This window comes from Cetorhinus maximus, chromosome 5 (assembly GCF_964194155.1).
Source record: "Cetorhinus maximus chromosome 5, sCetMax3.hap1.1, whole genome shotgun sequence".
NCBI lineage: Eukaryota > Metazoa > Chordata > Chondrichthyes > Lamniformes > Cetorhinidae > Cetorhinus > Cetorhinus maximus.
In genome coordinates, this window is record NC_135883.1 from 50450649 (window position 1) to 50464693 (window position 14045).

Genomic DNA, 14045 nt, shown 5'->3' on the forward strand with positions numbered 1-14045 from the left:
TTTTCCAATAAAGTAATTAATATCAGCAGGAAAAAAAATAAGTTCCTCACACTTTTTAGACTCTATTTCTGGTATGCATCTTGTTTCTTCTACTGTGAAGACATACACACAGTATTGTTCAATATCTCTGCCATTTCCTCATTCCCTATAATAGTTTCTCCAGTCTCTGCCCCTACGGGGCCAATGCTTACTTTAACTACTCTCCTCCTTTTTATATACTTGTAAAAGCTCTTACAATTTATTTTTATATTCCTGGCTAGTTTACTCTCATATTCTGTCTTTCCCTTATCAACCTTTTGGTGGTCCTTTGCTGGTTAGTAAATCACTCCCAATCCTCAGGTTTACTACTATTCTTTACAACATTGTAAGTCTTTTCCTTTAACTTAATAGCATCTTTAACTTCCTTAGTAACCCTGGATAGATTGTTCTTGCTGAGTTTTTTTAATGAAACGTATTTTTGTTGAACATTTTGAATTATTTCTTTAAATGCTTCCTACTGTTTATTTACTACCATATCCTTTAGTCTATTTACTCAATCAGCTTTAGCCAGTTCTCCCCTCATACCTAGATAATTGGCTTTAAGTTTAAGATTCTAGTTTGGAACTAGAATATGTCACTTTCAAATTTGATACAGAATTCAATTGTAATATGATCACTTTTTCCCCAATGGATCTTTTACTATGAGATTACTAATTAACCCTGCCTCATTGCATTAAATTAGATTAGATTATTAATTAACCCTGCATCATTGCATTATACTAGATTAGATTATTAATTAACCATGCATCATTGCATTATACTAGATCCAAAATAGCTTGCACCAAATCCTATTTACCCATCATCTGTGTTTGCTGACCTACAATGACTCCCAATCAAACAACTGAGGATGTGTAAAATTCACATCCTTAGTTTCAAATCCCTCCATGGCCTCACCCTCCCTCTATCTCTGAAATCTCTACCGCAGGCCTCTGAGATACCTGTGCTCATCTAATTCTGGCCTCTTGAACATCCCTTTTTTAATTGCTCCACCACTGGTGACCATGTCTTTAGCTGCCTAGGCCCTAAGCTCTGGAATTCCTTCCCTACACCTCTTTATCTTGCTTTCCTCCTTTAAGACACTCCTTAAATCTACCTCTTTGATCAAGCTTTTGTTCATCTGCACTAATAACTCCTCATGTGGCTTAGTGTGGTGCTTTGTTTTAGAATGGTCCTGCAAAGTGGCTTGGGATGTTTCATTACATTAAAAGGAGTTTTATACATACAAGTTGTAATGTAGGAAACACAGCAACCAATTTGCGCCTTATTCACCTTGGAGATTTGTACTGTACCATGCAATAATGAAATGGTTGAAGTTAATCATTGCCAGGATGCTTTAAAGTTCAACATGTCAGGGAACAATTGAGTTGGTTTATTAGTTGATCTATTTAGTTTCTGCTGAAAGGGCAAGGTGTGTAATTCTTGCCTGTTGACTTAGTTTCCTCACCAGATTGTGAAAGGAGATAGCCAAAACAATCTTGAGATAAGGAAACAGATAGTGCGCTCAGGGTGATTCGTTACATGCTTAAATGATATATAGATTAATCATTTGGAAGTTTGTCGGTACTCTCAGTTCTGGGGGGTCATACTCCTAGCACTCATCATGAAATAAAGAATCATCATGGATAGAGTGCATGGCAAGACAGATAAAGATCTGAGTTTTTCTTAACAATTGCAGGATCATAACAATCGACAAGGGACAAGGATCACATCTCTATCCACAGGATAATATGGTTATTTTCTCTGCCTACCTACAGGTTTGATATGTTCCCAACTTGGTCGTGAGCAATAAAAGGATCGAGGTGTAAACCATCAATTTGGTTGACAAATTTGAATATTTTTACAGGACAGCAACAGGTTAGGTGAGAAACTTGGAGGTACAGAGTGAAATCAAGTGAGAACACTAAGGTATGTTAATATATCAAGTGAGAATCTTGCTGACCAGGTCATCAATGTAGCATGCACATGAAAGTTAGATCGATATGTAATGTCTACACTTATAGAATGAATGATCTATGAGCCCATCTCCAGGTTGGTAGCTACCTCCATGAGCCCACCTCCAGGACAGTAGCTACCTCCATGAGCCTACCTCAGGGTAGTAGCTACCTCCATGAGCCTACCTCAGGGTAGTAGCTATCTCCATGAGCCTACCTCCAGGTTGGTAGCTACCTCCATGGAATGTTATCATTGGTTTGTTGGTCGTCTCATCGCCGCCGCCAAAAAGAGCATAACCCAAGGCTTCAGGAAAGAATACGCTCCCTGCTGGACAAAGGAGACCCAGGACCTGCTCTGGCAATGCAATCAGTATGGCAGCCCACTGGTTGCAAAGGCCCTGCTTGAGCCTCTAGATTCAGCCAGGCACCAGCGATGAAGGCCTGGACTTCACGCACTCTAGTCACTATGCCTGGCCCCTCCTTCATGCCTTGGAGCAGCTAATCTTGCAGAATACAAGGCCCCAAAAGTCCGGCCCAATTGTTACAGCCTCCAAATTAGTGGAAAGTACAAAAGGACTTCTCGACAAGAACACTGAGAGAGGGGTTCATTGGCAACTACACTGGACAATGGCTTTGATCCCTCCACAAACCCCCACCCCCATCAGGATAGATGAGGTGAAGGAAAGGCTCACGGCAATGAAGAAAGCGACTAGAGTGCGTGCAGAGCGGCAGGGCTATAGTGGTAGGAGATTCAATAGTAAGGGGATTCAATAATAAAGAGATTCAATAGTAAGGGGAACAGACTGGCGTTTCTGCAGCCGCAAAAGAGATTCAAGGATGGTATGTTGCCTCCCTGGTGCCAGGGTCAAGGAGGCCTTGGAGAGGCTGCAGGGAATTCTGAAGGGGGAGGGCAAACAGCCAGTGGTCATGGTATATTGGTACCAACGACATAGGTTAAAAAAAGGGATTAAGTCCTACAAGCTGAATATAGGGAGTTAGGACGTAAATTAAAAAGTTGGACCTCAGAGGTAGTAATCAGAGGTAGTGCCACATGCTCGCGAGAGTAGAAATAAAAGGATACAAAAGGATCTAGGTGTCCTTATACACCAGTCAATGAAAGTAAATAGGCAGGTGCAGCAAGCAATTAGGAAGGCAAATGGTACGTTGGCCTTCATTGCAAGAGGATTTGAGTTCAGAAGTAGGGATGTCTTACTGCAGTTATAAAGGGCTTTGGTGAGACCACACCTGGAGTAGTGTGTGCAGTTTTGGTCTCCCTACCTAAGAAAGGATATATTTGCCACAGAGACCGTGCAGTGAAGGTTCACTAGGCTGATACTGGGGATGGCAGGACTGTCTTATGAGGAGAAATTGGTTCGACTGGGCCTGTATTCACTAGAGTTTAGAAGAATGAGAGGCGATCTGATTGAAACATATAAAATTCTAACAGGGCTAGACAGACTGAATGCAGGGAGGATGTTTCTCCTGGTTGGGGAGTCTAGAACCAGGGGCCATAGTCTCAGGATACGGGGCAGGCTACTTAGGACTGAGATGAGGAAAAATTTCTTCACTCAGAGGGTGGTCAACCTGTGGAATTCTCTATCACAGAAAGCTGTGGAGGCCGAGTCACTGAGTATATTCAACAAAGAAACTGATAAATTTTTGGATATTAGGGGCATCAAGGGATATGCCGAGAAAGCGGGAATGTGGCATTGAGGTAGAGGATCAGCCATGATCATATTGAATGGCGGAGCAGGCGCGAAGAGCCTACTCCTGCTCCTAGTTTCTATGTTTCGAAGAGCAGGGAGGTTATGATGAACTTAGGATGAACGGTGGCACCACCACTGTGCTGAATGAGATGGATTTCAAACAGATCTAATGACTCAAGACTGGGCATCCATGAGGCGCTGTGAGCCATCAGCAGCTGCAGAATCATACTCAAACACAATCTGGAACCTCATGGCCTGGCATATCCCCCACTCTACCATTACCATCAAGCCAGGGGATCAACCCTGGTTCAATAAAGAGTGCAGGAGGGCATACCAGCAGCAGCACCAGGCATACCTGAAAATGAGATGTCAACCTGGTGAAGCTATAACTTGTGTGCCAAACAGCATAAGGGTAGCAAGTGATACACAGAGTTAAAAGATCCCACAACCAACGGATCAGATCTAAGCTCTGCAGTCCTGACACATCCAGTTGTGAATGGTGGTGGACAATTAAACAACTCACTGGAGGAGGAGGCTCCACAAATATCCCCATCCTCAATGATGGAGGAGCCCAGCACATCAGTGCAAAAGATAATGTTGAAGAATTTGCTACAATCTTCAGCCAGAAGTGCCGAGTGGATGATCCATCTCGGCCTCCTCCGGAGGTCCCCAGCATCACAGATGCCAGTCTTCAGCCAATTCGATTCACTCCACGTGATATCAAGAAAAGGCTGAAGGCACTGGATACTGCAAAGGCTATGGGCCCTCACAATATCCCAGCAATAGTACTGAAGACTTGTGCTCCAGAACTTGCCAATCCCCTAGCCAAGCTGTTCCAGTATAGCTACAACACTGGCATCTACCCATGGCTATGTGGAAAATTGCCTAGTTATGTTCTGTACACAAAAAGCAGGACAAATCTAACCCAGCCAATTACTACCCCATCAGTCTACTCTCGATCATCAGTAAAGTGATGGAAGAGTCGTCATCAACAATGCTATCAAGCAGCACTTGCTTAACAATAACCTGTTCACTGACGCCCAGTTTGGGTTCCGCCAGGGCCACTCAGCTCCTGACCTCATTACAGCCTTGGTTCAAACATGGACAAAAGAACTGAACTCCTGAGGTGAGGTGAGAGTGACTGCCCTTGACATCAAGGCTGCATTTGACCGAGTGTGACATCAAGGAGTCCCAGCAAAACTGGAGGCAATGGGAATCAGAGGGAAAACTCTCTGCTGGTTGGAGTCATACCTAGCACAAAGGAAGATGGCAGTGGTTGTTGGAGGTCAGTCATCTCAGCTCCAGGACATCACTGCAGGAGTTCCTCAAGGTAGTGTCCTCGGCCCAACCACCTTCAGCTGCTTCATTAATGATCTTCCTTTCATCATAAGGTCAGAAGTGGGGATGTTCGCTGATAATTGCACAATGTTCAGCACCATTCGCGACTCCTCAGATACTGAAGCAGTCCATGTCCAAATGCAGTAAGACCCGGACAATGTCCAGGCTTGGGCTGACAAGCGGCAAGTAATGTTCATGCCACACAAGTGTCAGGCAATGACCATCTCCAACAAGAGAGAATCCAACCATCGCCCCTTGATGTTCAATGGCATTACCATCACTGAATCCCCCAACTACCAACAACCTCGGGGTTACCATTGACCAGAAACTGAACTGGACTAGCCATATAAATACTGTGGCTACAAGAGCAGGTCAGAGGTTAGGAATCGAGTGGCTCACCTCCTGACTCCCCAAAGCCTGCCCACCATCTACAAGGCAGAAGTCAGAAGTGTGATGGAATACTCCCCACTTGCCTGGATGAATGCAGCTCCCACAACACTCAAGAAGATTGACACCGTCCAGGACAAAACAGCCCGCTTGATTGGCACCACATCCACAAACATTCACTGCCTCCACCACCGATGCACAGTGGCAGCAGTGTGTACCATCCACAAGATGCATTGCAGGAACTTACCAAGGCTCCTTCGACAGCACCTTCCAAACCCACGACCACTACCATCTAGAAAGACAAGATAGGCGGGAACACCACCACCTAGAAGTTCCCCTCCAAGTCACTCACCATCCTGGCTTGGAAATATATCGCTGTTCCTACACTGTCACTGGGTCAAAATCCTGGAACTCCCTCCCTAACAGCACTGCGGGTGTACCTACACCACATGGACTGCAGCAGTTCAAGAAGGCAGCTCACCACCACCTTCTCAAGGGCAACTAGGGATGGGCAATAAATGCTGGCCCAGCTAGCGAAGCCTACATTCCATGAATGAATAAGAAAAAAGTCACTTGTGGGAGCGGTGTACAGGCCCCCTAATTGTAACTACACAGTAGGACAGAGTGAAAAAGAAGAGATAATGGGAGCTTGCCAGAAAGTTACAACAATAATCATGGAGCATTTTAATCTACTTATAGACTGGAAAAATCAGATGGGCAAAGGGAGACTGGATGAGGAGTTCATAGAATATTTTCGGGATATTTTCTTAGAACAGCACATTCTGGAGCCAACCAGAGAGCAGGCAATACTATACCTGGTATTGAGCAACAAGATTGATTGATAACCTCCTAGTGAAGGCAACTTGAGGTAGCAGCGATCATAATATGATTGAATTTTACATACATTTTGAGGGAGAAACCAATGCATCCAAGACTCGTACTTTAAACTTAAATAAGGGCAATTATGAGGACATGAAAGCAGAGCTAGCTAAAGTGAACTGGCAAATGAGGTTAAGGGATATGTCAATGGAAGTTCAGTGGCAGGCATTTAAAGGGACATTTCAGAATATACAGAATAGATACATTTCAACGAGAAAGAAAAATTCCAAGGGGAGGGCCTGTTGGGGAAGGAAACAGTTAACTCAGTTAACAACCTGAGTACCCATTTGGATGTCTAAGAGGGAAAACAGGTGAGAAAAGTTCTCTGGTAGAGTTTTATACACCAAAAATAAAACACTATCTGAAGGAGTCTGTCTTGGTCTTTATTACCAAACAGCTATTGGAGCTTAATAACGGTAGCAGAGAATGGTTGCTGCTTGTAAGTAAAAGACTGAAAACTAAGCTTTCTTTGGACAAAAGACTGTATTTGGAGTTAACTTTAAGAGCAGAGTGGTTTGGATTAACTTTGGAGAATGGCTGAATCAAAATGTAGAGTTTCAGGGTATGATTACCCACTGATATTTTCTGAGAGTGAACCCTATGAGCAATGGAAGAATGGAGTAACTATGTGGACACTGGTTACGTCCTTGCCGAAGAAAAAACAGGGAATGGCCTTGGCACTTTCGTTATCATACAAAAGCAAAATAAGATGCAAAGTATTTTTGGAGTTGGAGCCTGAGCATTTGAACACGGATGAAGGTTTGGAACTGTTATTAGATTTTATGGATAAGATCTATCAGAAGGATGACTTATTAAGTGCTCACGAAGTGTGGCCTGATTTTGACAAATTTAGAAAGTTGGAGGATAGTTCGATGGAAGATTACATAATGAAATTCAGTAGACTATATGCAAGATTGCAAAAATTCCATCTAGAAATTCCCCAATCACTGTTGGCATTTAAGTTACTAGACTGTGCCAAGGTACCGAATATGGACAGACTTCTGGTTCTGACAGGAGTTAAATTTGTGGAAAGACACACACTGCTGGAACAGATGCCAGAAGTTCTAAAAAAAAAACTCTCTGAAAACATTCCTTTTTGGCGGCGTTCATGGCACAAATGGGTTATTCGGCGGTAAGACAGAAAATCGAGGATACAATGTTAACTGGAAGGCAAGATTGTTTAGAAACAGGACTCAGGCGTCAGTACGAAAGGAGGTTTGTAACTAGAAACAATGAGGACAGAAACACCTTTGACATTTATGGCAGGAGAAGAGAATTGGGGAATTACAACAAAAGAATGAACCCCAGAAATGCCCAGGGTGTGGTCAATCAATGTTTTAGATATGATTCAAAATACCTTTATGCAATAAACTATCCTAAACTATAAGAGGTGTTCGAAATTAAACATGAGACAGAAGACTCAGAAGATGGAGATATTGACCAAAGAGAGGGCGTGGTATTAGATACAAGTTTCAGCCCGGCGATTAACGTCTTGATTCAGAGTCCTTCAACTGTATGGTGCTAGATAGCAGATGTATGTCTACAGTCTGTGGTGTGGGCTGGTTAAAATGCTACCTGGACTCCTTAAATGACAAGGAATGGAATAAGGTTAAAGAATTTGAGAGTTCCACCAGTTTTAGATTTGGAGATGATAATACCATAAAATCTTTAAAAAGGGAAAGATAGCTGGAGTCAATCATTTCATCAGCATGGATGTAGTGTCTAGTGAAATACCGTTACTGTTGAACAGGCCATTGATGAAGAAAGCACAAACTAAGCTGGACATGGAAAATGACAAGGCCATTGTATTTGCAAAACCTGTGGATTTGCAGTTTATGCAATCTGGACACTATTGAATTCCTTTAATGAAACCTAACTTTTCTAATAAGGAAACTAAAGAAGTGTCATTAGTGTCAGAGGATAGGAATTTACAGGACAAAAAGCTAATTGTGTTAAAATTACATCAGCAGTTTGCCCACCCTTCTTCCCAAAGACTAAAACTTTTGCTAAGGGATGCAGGAATAAGGGATGGAGGGTTCACTAAACTTATATATATCACATCTGTCGCTTATCTCTATAAGAAATACAGAAGGACACTGTCACGGCTGATAGTGAGTCTACCTTTACTGAAACATTCCAATGAAGTTGTGATGATGGGTTTAAAGGTTTGGGATCAAGTAAAGAACATTTTCATTTTACATTTTGTAGATTTGGCACAAGGTTTAGCCAGTCGGCAATCATATACGGTAAAGAAAATAATTGTGGATCAGGTAATGGAAAAGGATAGGGACCGGATTGGGACCATAGGCAAAATTCCTCACTTATAATGGGGAGGGAATTTGTTAATGACCAGTTCCAGGATATGTGTGAAACATGAATATAATAGTTAAGAATACAGCAGCAGAAAGCCCTTTTAGTAGTGGAGTGTATGAAAGGAATCACGCGGTGACAGATGAGATGCTTCGTAAAATATTGGCGGACAGACCAAGCTGTAAATTATCAGCTCTAGCATGGGCTGTCAGTGCCAACAATTCACTGTAGATGGTTGGGGGCTATAGTCCATATCAGTGGGGTTTTGGTAGAAACCCAAAAATTCCTTCAGTCCTGAGTGATCATCCCCCAGCTTGGGAGGGAACCACAATTAGCTCTACATTTTCTGAGCATTTAGATGCACTACATGTGGGTAGAAGAGTGTTCCTTAAAGCTGAAGTTTCAGAAAGAATACAGCGAGCTTTAATACACAATGTACGACCATCTGAAACTATTTTTAATTAGGGAGACATGGTATACTTATAAAACAGAAGGACTTAACGAGTAGAAAGGCCCAGGAAAGGTTATAGGTAAAGATGGTAAAACAGTCATTTTACAACATGGGAACCAGACTATTCGGGTACACTCATTGAGGTTAGTTGGCATGGATTACGAATTTGCGGTTCCGGAAAGGGTAGTAGGAATTGATGAGGAACCATGTACTTATCATACCCATATGTTGCATGATTGTGAGGACCAGGTAGCTGAAGTTGACAGGGTATCTGAAGATGGAGACGGTAATTTGGACAGAGAAGGTGAAGCAATTTGTCTCAGAGGACAACTGCCAAAAGCTGGCTCTAAAGTTACATACTTGCCAGAAGGCACCAATCAATGGCAGGATGCGACGATTGTAGGTAGAGCAGGGAAGGCCAGGGGAAAATATAAAAACTGGTTAAATGTACGAGATAAAGGACAGGAGGCTAGGCCTATGGATTGGGAACATGAAGTACAAAAATGGAAGGTATGAAAATGTAGTGTCAGTTTAGACAATGAGTCTGGGAGTGAACATGCCTCTAAGAAGAGATCGCGAACTGTTGTAATAACATTTATAAATGGAAGAGAGAGATCAAACAGCAACAGTTCGGAGCTTGATAGAGGGCAGGATAGAAGGAGTAATTGAAAGGGGAATTAGGTGGATTTATTGAATGAAAAATACATATTGATGTTTGTATTATGGAAAAGAAGATCCATCTTAATTTTTTGTGATTATATAAACTTAAAGGTTACTTTCTTCTGAAGAAGAGGAGAATCTGTTGGGGAAGGAAACAATTGACTCACAAGGACTTCAATTGCTAATTATAAATTAACAACCTAAGTGCCCATTTGGATGTATAAAAGAGAAAACAGGTAAGACAAACTCTCTCTACAGAGAGTTTTATGCACCAGAAATAAAACTCTATCTGAAGATCTCGGTCTTTATTGCCAAATAGCTATTGGAGCATTACAGGACCCACTATCTGTGGTTAACTAAAAAAGTTAAAGACAGTATCAAACTTAAAGAAAAAGCATATAATTACACAAAGACAGGTGGCAGGTCAGAAGATTGGAAAGAATATAAAGAACAGCAAAGAATGACAAAAAGATTAATAAGGAGGGAAAAATTAGAGTATGCAAGCTAGCTAGTAACAAAGAGTTTCTAAAGATATTTAAATAAAAGTTAACAAAGTGAGGGTTTGATCTATAGAGTGCGTCTGGAGAATTGATAATGGAAAGTAGGGAGATGGCGGCTGAAATAAACAGGCATTTTGTTTCAGTCTTCACTATAGAGGACACAAGCAACATCCCAGAAATAGCTGTCAATCAGGAAATAGAAGGGAGGGAGGAACTGGGGAAAATTACAATCACCAGGGATGTGGTATTGAGCAAATTGTTGGGGGTGCAGGCTGAGAAATCCCCAGGTCCAGGTGGACTTCACCCTAAGGTCTTGAAAGAAGTGGCTAGTGAGATAGTTGATGCAATGGTTTTCATTTTCCAGAATTCCCTAGATTTGGGGAAGGTTCCATTAGATTGGAAAATAGCAAATATAACTCTTGGCTTCAATAAGGGACGGAGGCAGAAAACAGGAAACGATAGACCAGTTAGCCTAACATCTGACATAGGGAAAATGTTAGAAGCTATTATTAAAGATGTTATAGCAGGGCACTTAGAAAAAGTTAAGGCAATCAGGCAGAGTCAACATGGTTTTGTAAAAGGGAAATCATGTTTAACCAATTTATTGGAGTTCTTTGAAGGAGTCACATGTGCTGGGGATAAAGGGGAACTGGTGAATGTAGCGTACTTAGATTTCCAGAAGGCATTTGATAAAGTGCCACATCATAGGTTACTGCAAAAAATAAAAGCTCATGGCGTAGGAGGTAACATATTGACATGGATAGAAAATTGGTTAGTTAACAGGAAGTAGAGAGTTGGCATAAATGGGTCTTTTTCTGGTTAGAAGGATGTGACGAGTGGTGTGCCACAGGGATCAGTGCTGGGGCCTCTGTTTTTTACAATTTATATAAATGACTTTGGATGAAGGGACCAAAGGAATGGTGGCTAAATTTGATGACAACACAAAGATAGGTAGGAAAGTAAATTGTGAAGAGGACATAAGGAGGCTACAAAGTGACATAGATAGGTTAAGTGAGTGGGCAAAGGTCTGGCAAATGGAATATAATGTGGACAAATGTGAAATTGTTCATTTTGGCAGGAAAAATAAAAAGGAAGCTTATTATCTAGATGGTGAGAGATTGCAGAGCTCTGAGATTTAAAGGGATGTGGGTGTCCTAGTGCATGAATCACAAAAGGTTAGTATGCATGTACAGCAAGTAATTAAGAAAGCTGATAGAATGTTATCATTTATTGTGAGGGTAATTGATTACAGAAGTAGGGAGGTTATGCTTCAGTTACACAGGGCACTGGCGAGACCACATCTGGAGTATTGTGTACAGTATTGGTCTCCTTATTTAATAAAGATGTAAATGCGTTTGATGCAGTTCAGGGAAGGTTCACCAGACTAATACCAGAAATGGGCGGATTATCTTATGAGAAAAGGATGGACAGGTTAGGCTTATATCCACTGGAATTTAGAAGAGTGAGAGGCGACTTAATTGAAATCTTGAAGATCCTGAGGGGTCTTGACAGGGTGGATGTGGAGAAGATGTTTCCTCTTGTGGGAGAATCTAGAACTAGGGGTCACTGTTTAAAAATAAGGGGTTGCCCATTTAAGACAGAGATGAGGAGGAATTTTTTCTGAGGGTTGTGACACTTTGGAACTCCCTTCCTCAGAAGATGGTGGAAGCAGTCTTTGAATATTTTTAAGGTAGAGCTAGATAGATTCCTGATAAACAAGGGGGTGAAAGGTTATCGGGGGTAGGCACGAATGGGGGGTTGAGGTTACATTCAGATCAGCCGTGATCTTATTGAATGGCGGTGCAGGCTCGAGGGGCCGAGTGGCCTACTCCTGGTACTAATTCGTATGTTAGTACATTGTTGTATTTGTTTTCCAAATGAACTCAACAATTCTAACACTCTCCATAATGCCTCAGATTTTTCAGTCAGTGTCAAAGCTTGCTTCTAACCTTGGATTAAATGAAATTTGCTTTATGGGATCCCCAAGTTGAGAATTTAGGTTTGGAACAGGAAGGATTCCCCCCACCACCTAGTGTGGGCCTCAGTTTGACTCAGCAATGCCTGTAGTGTGGGAAAAAAATGGCAGATCACATGGTGCACTAGCTGGAAGTCACACCCACTATCTGCATAAACCAGAAAGCTGCATCTGCCATGTTCAAATCATTCTGATCAAGTTTATCACACTTTTCAAATATAGTTTGCATTTTGTCAGACAAGCAGTGAGAACAGAGGTAGCGCAGAGGTTAAGTGAGGTGACAGAGATGGATCACTGGGTGATGCCCATGTCTATACAGAAGTGCGTCCTATGTCTGCACATTTTATCACCAAGGGCCATGTGTGAATGAGCAAGAGAAGGGGGTCCCAAGGTGTACATTGCCAGGTGTGGGAAGAAAGGCTTCTGCATGATCAGCAGCTTCTGGCAAGTCTCAAGATCTCAATTATCTGCTTCTAAGTGGCACTGAATGCAGTACAGTGAATGGTGGGATTTAAGAAATAATGTGTGTCATTCCCATCTAATCAAGTTCTTCTGAAAGGGAGAAATTTTGGCAGCCTAAAGATTGGGTGAAACACAGCAGAAATGGGTTCCAAGCAGATTTTCACTCTTCTACCTTGTACCCAATGTTGCAACAAAACAAAAGGTAATTCCAGTCAAAAAACAGGAAGCTAGAATACAGAAGCTGGTAGATTTCTCACAGTCCTGGGCATGTCATAACTGGCTGCCCAATAGGAGCCTTCCAGCAGAAATACACATCCATTCTAAAACTAACCAAAGAATGTAGATTCACAGACCTGTAAGAATGCCTTCTGGGAATTGCAGCAGCTTCACAATTGCCTAGGATAGGGCTGTTTGAGAAAACTACCTTCAAATTGACTCTTGCTGTTAGGTAATGCTTGGGCCAATGCCAAGCTAAGCATTCAAAAAAGTTTCTCAATTTTTCAAAAGAGAAAAAAAATCAGTTTCAATAAATTTAATGCAATTTTTATTTCAGGTCTTAAAATACTAATTGGCTCTACTGCTCTGTGACAATAACCATAACTAGATGGTCTCACTGTCAGAACCAGGTAGAAGTGAGGTAGGAGATGGTCTGACTGTCAGAACCAGGCAAAGGCACAGGGATAGTTCAAAGATCAGACAAGATTTGGGATATGGGATATATTTGCAAATGGACATCCAATTTTTGCTTTCTCGCAAACAACTGTTCAAAACTTGAATACTTGATGCTGCTGGATCTTACAAAATGCTAAAGACTGAAATAATCAGTTTTTGCTGTTAAGCTTACATTAGAAAATTTACAACCGACCCCCTCATTACCTAACCACTGAATTAAAGATTGGCTGTATTAGAATTTAAAGAAGATGAATGGAATGAATTTACCAGCATTAAAATGGGGGTCATTCTCTAAAATTGTTGAAGCTTCTTCCACCATGTCCAGAGCACTGCCTCCTTGCTGAACCCGGCAATAACCCTGGAGAGCAGCCTCCTTCACTCTCAGCAGACAGACTTCCTTAAATTCCTCCTTGTATCTTCCAGAACCTCCATGTACGACAATTACAGGATTCCTGGTGCACATCTTGAATATACTGTGATAAATATTTTCAAAAGATTTAATGCAGCATGTAACAGCAATGGAACATTTCATACTTATAACTCAATCTAATACAGAAACAGATGGAGGGAGTTGTTCTGAAGCAGTTCACTAAGGACGAGAGCCCGGGGAAGGAGATCGTTTTCTGTCTACATGTGTCAGACCAGGAGCCTTACCTGGTCACACATTGGAAATTGGGGTCAGAGTTTCCCACAGCTCTCGCTCCCCCACCAGGAGCAGCAAATGAGAGTTGTTTC

The 14045-nt window shown here is 41.9% G+C and overlaps 1 protein-coding gene across 1 annotated transcript in view; it reads right to left on the reverse strand.

Moving 5' to 3' along the window:
• Positions 1–13781, reverse strand: part of asrgl1 (asparaginase and isoaspartyl peptidase 1) — a 48946-nt gene extending 35165 nt beyond the window's left edge. The window contains exon 1 of the mRNA XM_078541281.1: positions 13578–13781. Within this exon, the coding sequence (XP_078397407.1) occupies positions 13578–13773 (196 nt within the window). The 5' untranslated portion in view covers positions 13774–13781. The remainder of the gene's footprint in view (positions 1–13577) is intronic.
• Between the last annotated feature and the right edge of the window lie 264 nt (positions 13782–14045).